General features: G+C 43.4%; 2 protein-coding genes across 4 annotated transcripts in view; both read left to right on the forward strand.

Moving 5' to 3' along the window:
* The window catches only part of Foxo3 (forkhead box O3), a 119,653-nt gene extending 114,813 nt beyond the window's left edge, over window positions 1–4,840 (forward strand). For both annotated transcript variants that reach the window (XM_087208620.1, XM_004855421.4), the window contains one exon: window positions 65–4,840. In XM_087208620.1, coding sequence (XP_087064746.1) covers window positions 65–151 — 87 coding nt within the window. In that variant the 3' untranslated portion in view covers window positions 152–4,840. The remainder of the gene's footprint in view (window positions 1–64) is intronic.
* A 134-nt stretch (window positions 4,841–4,974) lies between these two features.
* Window positions 4,975–15,590, forward strand: part of LOC110344096 (uncharacterized) — a 33,774-nt gene continuing 23,158 nt past the window's right edge. For both annotated transcript variants that reach the window (XM_087208647.1, XM_087208648.1), the window contains exons 1-3: window positions 4,975–9,727; window positions 9,831–9,916; window positions 10,261–10,429. In XM_087208647.1, coding sequence (XP_087064773.1) covers window positions 9,668–9,727; window positions 9,831–9,916; window positions 10,261–10,429 — 315 coding nt within the window. In that variant the 5' untranslated portion in view covers window positions 4,975–9,667. The remainder of the gene's footprint in view (window positions 9,728–9,830; window positions 9,917–10,260; window positions 10,430–15,590) is intronic.

Genomic DNA, 15,590 nt, shown 5'->3' on the forward strand with positions numbered 1-15,590 from the left:
AGCATGCCTCCGAGTGCTTTTTGAAGCCCTTAATCATCTCTGGTTTTCTTTTCTCCTTCCTCAGACCCTCAAACTGACACAAGACCTACAGAGAAAACCCTTTGCCAAATCTGCTCTCAACAAGTGGACAGTGATACCGTTTACAGCTTAACACCTTTGTGAATCCCGCGCCATTTTCCTAACCCAGCAGAGACTGTTAACGGCCCCTCGCCCTGGGTGAAGCACTTACCCTTGGAACAGAACTTTATAAAGTATGCAAAATCTTCCTTGTCCGGGGTTGGTGAGCCACCTGCCAGCAGAGGACAGCACCCCAGCAGCACCGCCCACTCTCATTCAGAGCACACCATGGTGTTTTAATATCGCAGTGGTTTGTGGGATGTTTTAAATGTTGTTTTTCTGTTTGTTTTCTTTTGATCTTCTGAGTTTTCCACACGCATTAACTTGCAGTATTTTTCTGTTAAAATGTTAATCATCCTTCGCCTGGCAAATTTAAAAACAAGGAAAATGTTGTACCCGTTACCATTCTGGCTGTGGGCATCACAAGCTTTTGAGTCCATGGGACTCCATAACTAACATATTACACAAACTATAGGGGGCTTTTCTTTCTTTTGTTTGGTAGAAAGTTATCTTTTCTAAAAACTGAACAATGGCACAATTGTTTCCAATGCGCACCTGTACAGGACTGAACCACACATAGGCAAAACGAGTGGAGCATGGCGTCCGGCCCAGTGTGTTTCCAGTTCTGAGTCAGGACCATCTGAGGATGAGGCCCCTGGTGCCTGTGCTGCAGTGGCCAGGTCAGCAGGGCTGTGGCCTTCTGCAGGGTCCTCTGCTAAGATGGTGGACAGTGTGGGCCTGTCGGGTAGAAACTAGGATCTTTTCAGGAAAGAAATCAGCTCAGCCATCCACTCAATTGCCAAATGCCACTAAAGGATTTATTTTTTAAGGAGAGAGGAAAAAGGAAAATATAGTGTCCTGTTTTGCTTTGCAAAAGAACTTAGAAGTGACTGTTAAGCTTGCAGTGAGACGTGTGAAAAGGACAAACTGAGGCAATGCTGAGGCAGATCTAACTTTTCTGTTTTTGAAATGTACATCCTTGATTATTTTCAGCCTTGCTGTGTATAATCTAGTCTTCTAGAAGTACATGAGTGAAAGTCAATAGCATACAAACTGGTTTTTTTATATAAGCCTAAGTTATAATTGGACAAGTGACACAGTGAAAGTATAAGATAAGGCAGTTTTAACCTTTTATTTTTCCCTTTTTTTTTTTTTAAACTTTCTGCTTCTGTGGATTTCATTTTGTTTTGTTTTCAAAACATTATGGTGCTGTATAGGTGCTTTCTGTTTAACTTCGGAAGTGTGATTATATTTGTTATCCTCTTTGGTAGACAGAATAGTTGGGAACGCCATTGGTACATACAAAAGTGGTGTAATGCCGCTCTAATTAGCACAGCATATACATATGTCTCCAAAGTGATATATGAAGACTCTTCTTTGCATAAAAAGTATTAGGCATATAAATGTATATTTTATCATGTACAGTACAAAAATGGAAACTTGTGCATGGGCATTAAGAATACAGGCTAGTGTTTCAGCACAGACTTCCCTGCTTGATCCTGCTGATGCTTTCACTGTGGCAGTGGACACCAACACAGACATGCCACCTGATCCCCTGCAGCAGCTGCCAGGGCCCCCCTTGTGCACCTTTGCTTTATAACTCCTTTGGGGGTCATATTGGTGGTGATCACAGCTCCTACCATAATGAGAGTTCCATCTGGTATTGTTAGACGTCTCTCCTGCCTCGCTTAGATTGTCATGATTGAGCAAGGCCCTATTGATTTCACCCTGCCTTTTACTGAATCTGTAAATTGTTGTGCAATTGTGGTTATTATAGACCTAAAGCATATCACTTTTTCTAAACTGCTACACATTTATAATCTTCATTTTAAAAGTATGTATGATTTTTTTTAAAGTATGTATTCATGTGGCCTGCTTGTTAGTGAGCTAGCCTTGCTTACTATATTCCTTTATAATAATGCTAGCTGCTTTCTTGATTCTTCAGTAGTCTCCTGTATTCAAGAACTGTCCCAAATCAACAAGAGGACTACTTCTCTGGCTTCCTGAGTGACACTGCCTGGGTGGAGATGTATCAAAGAGGCAGTGTGGGGGAAGAGGAATCAGGGGTGTGGAAAGATGTCAGAGACAGGGAGGATCCCAAAGTGCTTCCAGTGTAAGGGCCCTGAGAGTTCTCTCCTGAGTTCAGAGAAACAAGCAAACTAACTCACAAACTAGTTACTTGCCTATGCAGTTTTATAGACTCTGGCCAGAGCTGCTTTGGGACCAAGAAAGGCAGCCTTCCAGTGTGTTCCAGCTTTAAAATGTTGACTTCCTTTCAGAAACGTGACATCTCCTTTATTTTCTTTTTTTCCAGTGTTTACTGGATTTCAGGAACAATGTCTTACAAAATGTCCTAGAATCGTGTTATAATTTAATCTGAAACAGCTGAAGGAGAAACAGTGGTATGAGGAGAGGGCAACCACAGAATGGATTGAGAAAATGAAAGGGGGATGCTTTGGGGGTTTTTTTCTTTTTTAAATAATTCAAACAGCATCTACACGTACAGTGTTCTGGAGATCGGAGACCAGGGCCACATCAAGTGCAGTATCGTATGGTGAGACCTACCAGGCCTAGGAGAAGGTCAGTCAGGAATCAGATAGCAAGGCCTGTCTGGAATCCCTGCACTCTTGCTCTAGCTGTCCACTAGAGAGGCCAGCTTCACCTAGACAAGCCAAGTTCTAAGGTAGCTGACTGGGCAGAAGTGCAGCCTGAGGCCTCTTCCTTAATTTGGCACCCTGCTTTCTGGATAGGTCTACTGGTGACTAGTAGGTTGCCCCCTGAGTGTCTTGTGTCCCTAGTAATAAATGTTCTGATCTGGAGCATCTCAGTGGATTACTTAGCAGCCTCCAGCCATCAGTGGTAGTGTTTGAGTCGTGATAAGAACGCTGGGAGCTGCCCCTCAGCCTCTTGGCAAGCTGCCCCAGGGAGCTAGCTACCTGATTGGTAATGGAAGTTAGGAAGGGGAGACCTACTGTTGAAAATGTGATGCATGCACTCCTGGGGCCCCATGACTCTCTTCAGTCTCCAGAGCCTGATATTTGTACCAAAGCTAGAAAAGAGCTTTATCACAAGCCTTCACTGTCCTGGTGTAAGGAGTGGCCACTGGGTTCAGTGTACTCCATTAACTGTGAATGCATCTGGTTTCCTTTATTCCAGCCTCTGCAACATAATGAATGCTGAAGTACACTTTAAAAGTCGTTTTCAAAAGTCTGACTCTCCTGATAATGAGAGAATCATGCACACACATGTAGTACAAGGTGGACTTTGTTTTTGGTGTTGATGTTTAGTATCTGTGTGTTACTTCCTCGCCCTGAGGAGAGGATATTGTGGCTCACTACTCAGGACAGGTATGCCCCATCTCAGGGTGTGACTTCAGGTGGCTTCCAAACCTGTACAGTTTAAGGACTGTAAGGACAGACTTTGCCTCTAGGTAATGAATATATGATCCACTTAAAGAATAAGGAACATTTGAACCTCTTAGAAGAATCCATCAAGAGTAAAGTAGTTTAAAAAAAACAAATATTGTGATCCACTTGCTGGTGCCAAGGGCTGATGAGGGGAAATGTGAGTATTAAAAAAGAAAACCCTTGACGGCTCTGAACTCTGATTTTTCTTTTTCTTGATGTATTTGGATAACATCATATGATTCAGTATAATGTTTTCTTAATTAAGAGAAACAAAACTTTTTGTAGAAATGCAATCACTAGTAAAGAAGTACAAAAAAGCCAGCCCCTCCTGGAGCCTTGTGGAGGCAGGGTACAAGAGGAGAATAAGTTCTTGTAGAATCATGCCTGTCAAACAAGATCTGAAAGCAGAAGCCCAGGCAGCTAAAGAGAGTGTCTCGTTTGATATAAATCTTAAGTAGGTAACATTTTATGCAGGTTGAACATTTTCCTCTTGTTTTTATTTGTATGTATGTCCCTTTGAAGAATGATTATGAGGCCTCTACCACACTCCAGAAATAGTTGTGCAACTGCTTTTAAAAAACTGTGTTGGGCCAGGGATTTAGCTCAGTGGTTCCGATGCCTGCCTCGCAAGCTCAAGGTCCTGAGTTCAATCCCTGGTACCAAAAAAAACCCCAAAAAACAAAAAACAACTGTGTGTCTTGTCACTTATTTCTCTAAAATTATCTCATTGTCTGGCAATCAGTCTTCTCTTGTGTACTTGACCTAGCACATGATATCCATGGGAAATGTAAACAGATGTGAAAAAGGACCAGAAAAATTAGTGAGTTCTAAAAAAAATTGTATTGTGCATTTTGGCTTCACATGTTTTAACTTTTTTTTTAAGGAAAAAAGTTGCATGAATGAAAAAAATCTGTATACAGTAGCTGTAAAACTGTCTTATCTGTTTCAATTTCTTGCTCACAACCCATACAAACTAGAATTAAATATGGTGCATGGCCATATTCAAACACCTAAGAATCCAGCAGTTCACCCTTTGGTTTGAAGCACCTCATCCTTTCTTTTGAAGCGAACACTATCATATTGCATTCTTACCTTGGATTTTGTCTAATCATATGTTGACATGAATTAACTCTGCTGCCTTTCTTCTTGAGGATCAAAACCAGTTTGATTTGGGAATCTTCCCCTTTCCAAATGAAATGAAGATACAGTACTTACTTTCCTTGGTGTTTGTAGATACTGCCTTGTGTATTCCATTTAAAACAGTAATCTAGTTTGTAAAAGAGATGGTGACGCATGTAAATAAAGCATCAATGACACTCGTGTCTTACTCTAAGAAGTTTTTTTTGACCTCTCCACCCCTTTCTTTAACCCTAGGAATGAAATAGTTTATCTCAAGGGCTTTCTGTGGGATTACTTCACAGCCTGGGAGAGGCACAGAGCTGAGAGGCTGTCATGAGATCTCTAAGTGAAGTGAACCTACTAAACTTTTTCTCTGGTCCACTTTTGACCTCCACAGACAACCAGATAATTTAATAAAAGCAGGTTTATGGAGTTGTCCATGTTGGCTGATAGCCACTCATGTATACTGAGTCATGTGCTCCCAGAGGAGCTTTTAAGTATGGGGTTCAGGAATTAGTCTCTGCCATCGATGAGTACCAGGGGTTTAACCTGCAACTGGTTTGACCAGAGTTAGGTCCTTGTCACATGATCCCAGCATGTGAACATCAGTCATCCACAGAGCCACCCTGCACATCAAAAGTCAGTTTCAGGCTTCTGGTGGCAACCACATAAATATTTCCTCTAGGTATACATTTAGGGCCTCCTCAGTTAATGTGAACTCCACCCTATTGTAAAACAATTCTTAGTAGCCTGGACTATGTTTCTTTCTTTAATAGACATAAAAATTATTGAACTTACAGAATCCCCCCTCCCCAAATCTGGTTTAAAGGCCCCAAGCAACATGACAGGCTCTTTCTTTAGACCAAGGAAGTGAGAAAGTTTAAGTCGGCCCTTTGGGGTAAGTTCCATATTGATAGAGTCTTGCTTTCATCAGTTTTTCTTTACCGTTTTAATTATTACAAAGGTAAAACCTCACCATCTTCAAATACTAGTATCATCTGGAAAGGGTATTTCACTTGCAGTTGCATTTCAAAAAGTAATAATCTCTCAAAAAGCAGTAATCTCTTAACAGATTAAAGATGAAAAGCTAATTTCAGTTGTCCCAAGATTCTCAGTAGAAAACTGACCCCCAAACCAGGTAAAAATGCAACCAAAAACTAATTAATTTAATGATCAACAATTACTAGGTCAGCCTCAAGTGTGACGGTGGCCAGACCCTGTCACAGCACCAAGGAAACCATGGACCTGGAGCCTGCCCTCCACAAGGTTATGCTCTCTAGTGTAATCTACCTGCTCTGCCTTCACAAGTGACCTGGCTGACTGTCCCAGCTTCAGCATCAATGTTAAAAGGAAAATTGAACTAGTCTCTAAAACACTTGAGGAATTCGGTTTTGCAGATGATCTAGTAGAACAAAATTTTCTCTGACACATGTCAGCCAAGTCACCCATACCATGGTTTTAGTGCAAAGACTACAGTTGGAGGAAGGTGGGGGTCCTGGCCACTGTCTTCCAGACACCTACACACATAGCCACTCCCCTGAGATAGAAAAGCAGAGAGATGGCTAAGGTAGGGCAGGGAGCACGCTGGTGCTGTGGGTGACTCAGCTTGGCCTGGTGGTGGGATGGGCGGGAAGTACATTGAAGGTGTGTGAAGAGGGAGTCATGCAGAAAGGGGACCCACTCCAGCTCTGGCCATCACCACAGAGAGCAGTGGTCTGGCTCACAGGACCATGTAAGTGAAGCTGGAGGAAGGAGGGTCCTTTCCCCAGGATTTTCCCTCATTTGAAAGTTGAAAGAGGAAGACTAGCAGCAATTGTTAAGACCTGAGGGAAATTAGATTGCACATGTGTGTGGTTCTGCCTAATGATAATGGTTCAGAATGGTTAGATTTTGCCTCCCTTCTCTGAGAACTTGGTAGAAACACACTACAAAAATCCCCACTCGTGCTTGTGAAGAGAAATCACAATGCCTTTCTGAGGTTCGTACCAGGTTTCTTCTGTGAGCCTCCATCCATTCACCCACAACACCTACCATTTGCCAGGCTGCTTGTCAGGGCAAAATGGCTAAAGGGGCCAAGCTGAGGTATGCAGGCCCACTGGTACACTCCTAGATGAACACAACCCATGTGTGCTGCTGAGGGTAAGTCACGGAGAGAGATGTAGAGCTGGGACAGCAAAGAAAGTTGGTGTTTGAGTTGAAAGGGCGAAATAGATCAGGCTTTCTAGCTGAAGTGCTAACTCTCAAGACAAAGGCAGGAGTTAGGGAAAACTAGGACGTCCTCAGGAAACAGTGAGTAGGGGACCTGTTCAGGACTTAAAGACCTCAAATAAGATAGAAGAGGAGTCAGGCAAGAAAAGTAGGCTGCCAGAATATTTCCAGACCAAGGAGCTTGGACTTTTTGGTAAGGTGTGGGAAACCAGCAAGGTGGTGACCTGATTAGAGCTGAGTTTGCCTTTAAAAGAAAGACCCCTGTGGTACTGAGAGGTGGATCCTAGGAAAGATGTCAAGGAAATGAGAAGCCATGGTAAATCTAGAACTCTGAACAATGGCCATCCACAGAAAATGAGATGTTTATAATGGCCCACTGGAAAGGCCAAGAAAGTTGCCTCAGGTCTCCGGTGACCTACTCTGGTCACCCACAGCCACAGGCCCTACGGGCAGCCCCAAGGGCTGAGCAGTCAGCAGCTCCCATCTCCATGACTTTCCAATCAAGGTGAAATGCTATGAACTAGAAGTCAGGAGAAGCGTGGTAGTGGGTAAGTCTAGGGGAGGCAGGAGAGAGAGTTTGGCTTTCAACTCTTCACCTTGTGTACTATTTTAACTTAGCAAAGTGGGAATGTATTACTTTTATAAGGATAAATATAGCTTTGGAACAGTGGAGGAGGACTGGCTTTGATGCCTCCTCTTCTGAGACTGGAGGGAATAAGGAATAGGTGGGAGAAGGATATTGGGAAATAGATGTGGAGATAATAAGGTAACTATGCTGTTTAAAAGGAATCTGACTGATAAATGAACAGTATCATTGCAACTCTGTGTCTCCACAACCTTAGGTTTCCTTATCCTCTCCCTGTTAATTTCTTGAATATCATAGTATAAGCAGTACCTAATCTGGGCTGGGGATTTAGCTCAGTGGTTCCACTGCCTGCCTTGCAAGCGCAAGGACCCAAGTTTGATCCCCAGTACCAAAAAAAAAAAAAAAGGAGTACCTAATCTGAATAAAGGAGTATTATGCATCCATTAACATAATAATTATGAAGACTATTCAAGTACATAGGAAATGCTTATATCGGGTGCTTAGAAATGTAATTATTGGGCTGGGGATTTAGCTCAGTGGTTCCACCACCTGCTTTGCAAGTGCAAGGTCCTGAGTTCCTTCCCTGGTACCAAAACAAACAAAAAATGTAATTATTCATCGATCTTACAGATTGATGCAAGAAAAATAAAATGCCGATTACAAGTAGCATGTATGAGTGAAAAACTATAATTGGGGAGAAGTATTAAAAGTAAAATATAAAAATAGAAATAATTCTTGTGTTTTGGATACTGTGAATCTTACCACAAGACTTAAGCCCTTGCTGTTGCCATTGAAATCAGGGAACATCTGAGCCATGTGCCAATTGAGTCCCAGCTGGCAGGAGCAGGGACCAGAATCCAGGACCTTCTCCAGCAGGGGAGGAGCACACCCCCTTCCACCAAGATGCCCCTGAGGAGCCACCCCTCCCCATGTAAAAAGGGGGTGCTCATTCTAGAACATGGCTCAAAAGACACATGTTCATTGTATGAGGGGAATTGGGATATGGATTTTTTTTGGTCCAAATCTTCATTTTGTTGTACTGTAACTTTAAATTAATATTTGCAAAAGAATGCATCCACATGATTTATATGCCAGAAAATAAAAGAATATAAGAAATGTGTTCCTCCCATCCTTGAACCCTATTACGTAGTTCTTCTCACCTCAAAGGATGTTTTGTGTCCTGTCTAAATTTCTTACATACCTTTGAGTAATTAAAATATTCTTATTGCTCCCTTTTTATTATACAAGAAGTACATTATAACACACTATTGGCCATTTTGCTTTTTGAATGACTTTCTCACACATGGAAGAGATACAGTAGTACGTAAAAGCTTGCTCATTCTTTCCTATAGTTACATAGAATTCCATTATACGAATGCATCATGATTGATTAAACCAGGAGGCCTCTATTGATAACACTGGACATTGGATTGTTTCCAAGCATTTGTTGTTACCACCCCACTGCAACAAATAACCTTATACATACATTAATACATCCATGTGCAAGAATCTTTGTAGGATTAATACCCAAACAGATTTGCTGGGTCAAAGGATAGAGATAATCATAATTTGGACAGAGGTTGACCAAACTGCCCTCCAGTGTTACCAGTTCATACCACCAACACAATATGTGAGAATCCCATTTTCCTCACAGCCTCATATTTTTAATATTTTTAAAGTGAATTGCATGTCTCTGTTTCCTTCTTCCCTTCCAAACTTTAAGTTGATAGCCAAGGCAAACCTGGACAAGGAGGCAAAGATGAGGGTGGAGGTAGCAGGAGCTTTAGGAGGTGGAGTCTGGGTGACCTGATGATGGCCAGGAAGGAGAAGGAGCTCTGAGCACTCAGGTGATTTCTGCCCTCTGAAGAGTCATGCTGCCAACCTGTCCGTCCAGTCTGGGCCACAGGCTCCTCCCCTCACGCCACCAGCTTGGACCGCCCTGCCTTTGGGTCAGCATCCTGACCCCACAGCTGGGCTCCCTCACCTCCCAGAATTCCAGAGGGAAGCTGTCACCCCAAATGAAACAAGTCTGTGCTCTTTGGCCCCAAACCACACACCAAGACCTATTCATAGTAAGATTGCACAACCAGCTGGAGGACAGCCCTTTGGGACATGGGAGAGCACATGCTCCTGGGCCAGGCCTGGGGCCACTGGTCCCTGAGCAAGTCTGCCAGCCTTCTGAGCAGAGCTGTCCCTGGCTTGGGGGCCTCTCCAGTCTGGCTGTTCCCCCATGGGGGAGACTTGCCCCTCCATAGAGAAGCTCTATAACGTCCTGCCGCGCACTGTGCAGGTTGGTGTCAAGGGGCAGGGATTTGGTTCCTGCATACACAAGCTAGGAGGTGGTTTACTACAGAGGGAGCTGGGTGGAGAATAAGCCCTTTATATCTCTGTAGGGAGTCAGTGGGAAGGAGAGTGGTATGGAGACTGAGCTGCCTCAGTTTGAATCCCGCCTGGCAGGTCACCAGGCAAATGATGGCTGGTAAGTTGACTAACTTCTCTGAATCTCTGTCTTGTGGTTGATGAAATGGAATTAAACCTGCCTGTCCTGAAGGGTTGTGTGGATGACATGAGAGCCTGCCTGCAAGTCTGCGCATACTTCAGGCAAGTCCAGAGCAAGCCTTTCAGCTAGGTCTTTATCTCTGTAGACACATCTCCTTGGCCCACACTCCATGGGTGGTGTGTTTTTTATCATATGAAAACATGCAACAAAATTAATCTGACATGAATGAACCCATCAGTATAATTAGATCGCATGGAGACCAAGAATGAAAAATAAGGGTTTTCTGAGGGTTCTCTGGTCTCATTTTCCCTGATGTTCTTCAGGGTCTGTTGGCAGATGCGGTGCTCATCTTCAGCTCCCTCCAAGCAGTGTGTATTATACAGTCAAGGTCATGATCTCAAAGTGTCAAATGTCCTGGAAAGAGGTTCAGAAGACGTCTCTGAAAAGAGAGGATCAGAAGACTTGTTTCTGCTCCTAGCTAGTCACCCAGAGGTATGTATCCCTGAATGAGTCATTTCCACGTCCCTTGCCGTCACCTCCCCCATCTGTAATTTCTACTTCACGAACATCCAGTGCTTTATCAAGTGATCATGCTGAGCCCAGGCATGGAGCACACATTCTATAGACTGCCAGGCACAGGTCAGAACCACAGGTGCTACCTTGAGTCAGGAAGTTGGCAAATGTTGATCCACTGATTCTCCTAAAAGGAAACTGAGGCAAAAGTCCAACATGGGCTCAGAGGTTCACTGTTCCATAAGGAAATATGTCCTACTGGCCTAGGTCTCCAAAGCTATGTGCTTAATGTAGTGACACCCTGGAGACAGAGGTCGGTAGAGTGTCTGTCCTGAAGGGATGAAGAAAGAATAATAAAGGAAAAAGGTGAAATGGGACGCTTGGAGGTGGGGATAGAGATGGAGACTAAGTTAGAGATGGACATGGGCATGCAGCAGGCAGAACGAGTGTGGCAGTGAGAGTGGAAAGAGGGTGGCTTGTTCTATGGTGTTCATTTCAGAGGAGGTGGTGCATCCTACATAGCTGTTGGCCCTGCAACATGCCGAATGTCATATGGAGTCCCAGAAGTTCCGGGCCTGTGGTGCCCCAACTTTAACTTGTGCCTGATGCACACAGGAGGCCAGGAGGGGTTGCTGCTAGTCTGATGGGGCAGGAAATGGCAGCCTGGAACTAAGGAAGGGACCCTGTCCCCTGGGTTGTATTTGTGGTGGGGGAGGAGCCCTTTGATGCTGCTATCCCAGGATGGGTATGGATGGGCCCCTTCCTGCCCCCGGGCTGTGCTGTGGCCCCATGGGGTGTGGGAAAGAATGTAATCAAAGAGGACCCAAGAGGGTAGTGAGGGCTGTGATTGCTGTGCCTGTGCCTCTCTGAGGGCTGGGTCCAGACTTCCTCCCCTCAGGCCTGGCTGTGCCTGTGGGGGAATGAAACCATCTCATTCCCTGGCCAGTGCAGCCACATGTGGGTCTGATTTAGTAGTTAGGTTCTTCTTCTTTTTTTTGTGGTGCTGGGGATCGAACTCAGGACCTTGCCCTTTCGAGGCAGGCAGGGAACCACTGAGCTAAATCTATGGCAGAGGTTCTTCTTGATAGAAACTACTTGTTAACCATAGAACTCAAAGTAAAAGAGGTCATGTAATAGTGAGCTTTTTGTGAAGTAATAAATACATAGTAAGAAAGCAATCCTTTGTGAGAACACGTGGCCTGAAGCTTGTAGGCCCCCCACTGTAGTAAGAAGCACGAAAACATCGGAGCTAGAGACAGGGTTGTGGGGCTTTAGCTTCTCCTAGCTTTGGGGTCCTTATCTGTTTTGTGAGGGATAAACATAGTTCTTCCCTTGAGGATTCTTATGAGGATTAGGGTTAATACATGTAGACCGCCTGCCTATCTATCTATTCATCATGTGATTCTGCACATATTTATTTTTTTATTTTTATTTTTTATTTTTTGGTACCGGGGATCGAACTTGGGACCTTGTGCTTGTGAGGCAGGCGCCGGAACCACTGAGCTAAATTCCCGGCCTGCACATACTTATTGAAGGCCTACCATGTGCCAGTGCTGTGCTAGAGTTAGTGGTTAGTTAAGCTTTAGAAAAAGAAAAGAAAGGCAGTGGCCAGGCAGCTGGCTTTGCCTGTGTAATTTTATGTCAGTTACCTAAATCCCTGAGCTTCCATTTTCTTACCTGAAAAATAGACATTATAATAATAACAACCCCACCTTGTCTTATGGTGAGAATTAAATGAGATGATGTATGAACAGTATTTAATAACTTTTTTTTTTGGTACTGGGGATCGAACTCGGGCCCTTATGCTTGCAGGGCAGGTGGTGGAACCTCTGAGCTAAATCCCCGGCATGGACAGTACTTAAAACAGTCCCTGATATATACCTGTAGCAAGCGCTTTATAAACTTAGCTGTATTTATTAGTACAGTGGAATTCCTCAATCACAGATCACAGATGTTGTAATTAGGTTTCCAAAATGTAATCATTATACACTGTCCAGTGACAAAGCAGCTTTTTATATGTGGCATTTGGATCATATGTATCAGGGAGGGATGAGGAAGCCTGCTAAAAATTCAGATACTTTAGACCAGTGGTGATAAACCTATGGCATGTGTGCTGAAGCGAGCTGTTTGTGTCATTCAGAGCTCTAAAAGGTTCACCATCACTACATTGCAGAAATACTGAATCAGAATCTGACAGAGTCTAAAACCCAACATTTGAGAATATTGTCACTGATGATTCGGAAATATACTAAAGTTTGGATACTTCTGAGATCAAAGGTAAAAATCCCCAGCCACTTGTAGGCAGAACAATGTCCCTCAAACATGTCCGTGTCCTCAAACCCTGAGATTGTATTAGGTGAGATAGAAAGGCAAATTAAGGATTAATCAGCAGAGTTCTATTCAAGATTATCTGGGTAGGCCCAATGTCATCGCAAGAGTTCTTTAACGGGGGTGGAGGGAAGCAGAAAAACCAGATTTGGAACCAGAAAGATGGTATTGTGAGAAAGACTCCACTGGCTGTTGGCTGTCACTGGCTTTAAAGATGGAGGAAGAGCCAGAAATGAAGGAAAAAGGCAAATGCTTGAAAAGGCAAGGAAATAGATTCTGTCCCAGAGTCTCCAGAAGGAACTAGCCCTGACAACTCCTTTAGCCCAGTGTGACCCACTCTGGACTTCTGACCTTTGGAATCATAAGATAATAAATTGGTTGCTGAACCAACACTGCCATCCCTATAACAAAACCACTTTCTACATACTGCCAGATCTGACTTCTAATAGTTCATTCTCTTAAACAAATTTCTATCTATGTTCATACTTTTTTCTTCTATTATCTTTATCCAGTTTTAGGATTAACACAATGTTGAGCTCCTAAAATGAGGGGAGAAGTGTTCCTTCTTTTTTCTGCTTTAATTGTTTGATATAATTTATCAGTTAAAATGTTTATGAGCCTACTGTTGTCATATAGTAGGTTTTCAAGCTAGGAATATACTTTCTTTAATAGGTGCTATTCAAATTTTATATTTCCTCCAGAGTTAGTTTCATTAATTTGTCTTCCAAGGTATTTCTTAGAAGTTGTCAAATTTATTTCAAAAAAGATTTTTGTAATATGCCTTCTATATCCTTTTAAATTCTGTAAAATCTGTGGTAATGTCTCCTAGATCTTAATATTATAATTTAAAAAAATGTATAACTGATATTGTGTAACAGGAAGAAAAGGTCTAAAAGAACAGGGGAATTGGGAGGGGTAGGGGAAGGGAAAAAAGGGAAAGGAAAAAATATGAGAAGAGGGAAAAAATGGAAACAAGGTCTTTGCAAATAGGGAAGGGTGGAGGGGGTGAAGGGAGGGCAAGGGAAGGGGGAAAAAAATAAGAACCAAGAGACTCATGTAATGGTACAAGACCCCAATGATGAATGTAACTGTATTTTATACCTAAAATGTACCAATAAAGTTAATGGGGGGAAAAAAAAGATAATAAATTGGTGTTAGTTTAAGACACTAAGTTTTTGGTGACTTTTACAGTCAGCAACAGGAAATATGTCCTCTTACACCAGGCTGGATTTAGGCCAGCAGATTTGGAAGAGCTGCGGAGGCCCATAGCTGGCCTTAGAGAGCAGCATGGCTCAGAGGCTGTCCTCACGGCTGTGCTGACCTCCCTTTGCCATTTGTTCCTGTTCACTTATGTTGGTGCTCAGACAGGCCTTGAGCAAGACTTTCATATCAGGGGCTGAGTGTCTATAAACTGCAAACAGACTGGAAGCCCAAAGGATCTTGATCATGTTTTTCACCCCAGAGGGCCTGGAGCACTTAAAATGGCCCAGTTGGCTCTTCCCAGAACCCCGAGGAAAGAACTATGCCAGAAGTCTTCTGACCAGAGTAAGGAACTCTTCCCCCTCCCTCTCCCATATTCTTTTCAGCTGGAAACATGAGAAGTAGTTCTCCACTCTCATCCCCAGGGTGGGCATGGCCGAGGCAAGGACATATAGATGGAATCATACAGTATGTAGTGTTTGGATTGGCTTCTTTCACTTCCTATGAAGACTTGGAGATTCAGCCATGATAAATTTCTGGTCTCAAAAAATCATAAAAATAACTTGAGTCTCCCAGGCATGCAGTGCTTGGAATCAAACCCAAGGCCTTGTACATGCCAAGCAAGTGCTATAGCACCGAGTTACACCTCCAGCCCTGAGCTCCCAATCTTATGTCATGTGCTCCTGTGGGGAGTCATCAAGCGTCACTGTCCTTCATGGCCCTCTATAGTTTATGTAATGCTTTTGCCTATCAGGATCTGGACTTCTAACAAGCCCAAGAGAGAAACAAGGCAGATATTATTGCCTGTGCTATTCTGAAGGTAAGGTGGCCAAATTTCAAGGAAACATACTTGTCTATGCCAACCCGTCCCCTTGGTTGGGGAGAAAACTGGTTCTTCCCATTCTCAAACGCTCTCATTTTAAAGTTTAAAACTTCTACAGATGGACAATGCAAGGATGGTGATCTCTTTAATCTGAACATTTGAGGATCTAATTTTGTCCAAAGTAAGTGACAGGTGGGTGAGAAGAGAGCCAAGTTTAAATCATGCCTCCACTTACAAGCTGCATAGCCTCAATTTTCTCATTTACAAGATGGGTGAAATGGTCCCACCTCCTAGTGTAACAAAGATAAGAGATGACAGTAGAGATAATAATGCAGGTGGATAAAGCATAGCAGGCACTCCACAAATGGCAGCAATTATTAATTTAGTTTATTAGAAAAACTGTGGGATGTGCACACCATTAACTCTGCAGTGGGCAATCTCTGCCTCTCAGCACTGCACAGGATTTCTGAGGCCCAGTTTTTCCCCCCACCAGTAGCAGAAGAAACCAAGGGGTTAACAAGGAGGCCTAGAAGCTGGCACAGCTGGGGATCATTAGTTCCTAATGAGGGGCCAGCCTGGGAAGGAGGGGACCTCACAGCTGTTGGGAAGGGCCCGGCCTGCCTGTCAGGGTGGAGGAAACTTGGGCCACAAACTTTGTTTTTCTTATTTCTGAACTGGGTTTTACAATCCAGAGGGGAGTTCTTAGTATATCTGAATTTGGTTTGGGAGCCCTGGGTCGGGTGCTTCCCACAGCTGATGGCTTGCCACTTCTTGTGGGGTGATGTTACT

Source organism: Heterocephalus glaber, unplaced genomic scaffold, assembly GCF_053883595.1.
Source record: "Heterocephalus glaber isolate CG9 unplaced genomic scaffold, H.glaber_assembly_v1.0 deba00000942, whole genome shotgun sequence".
NCBI lineage: Eukaryota > Metazoa > Chordata > Mammalia > Rodentia > Bathyergidae > Heterocephalus > Heterocephalus glaber.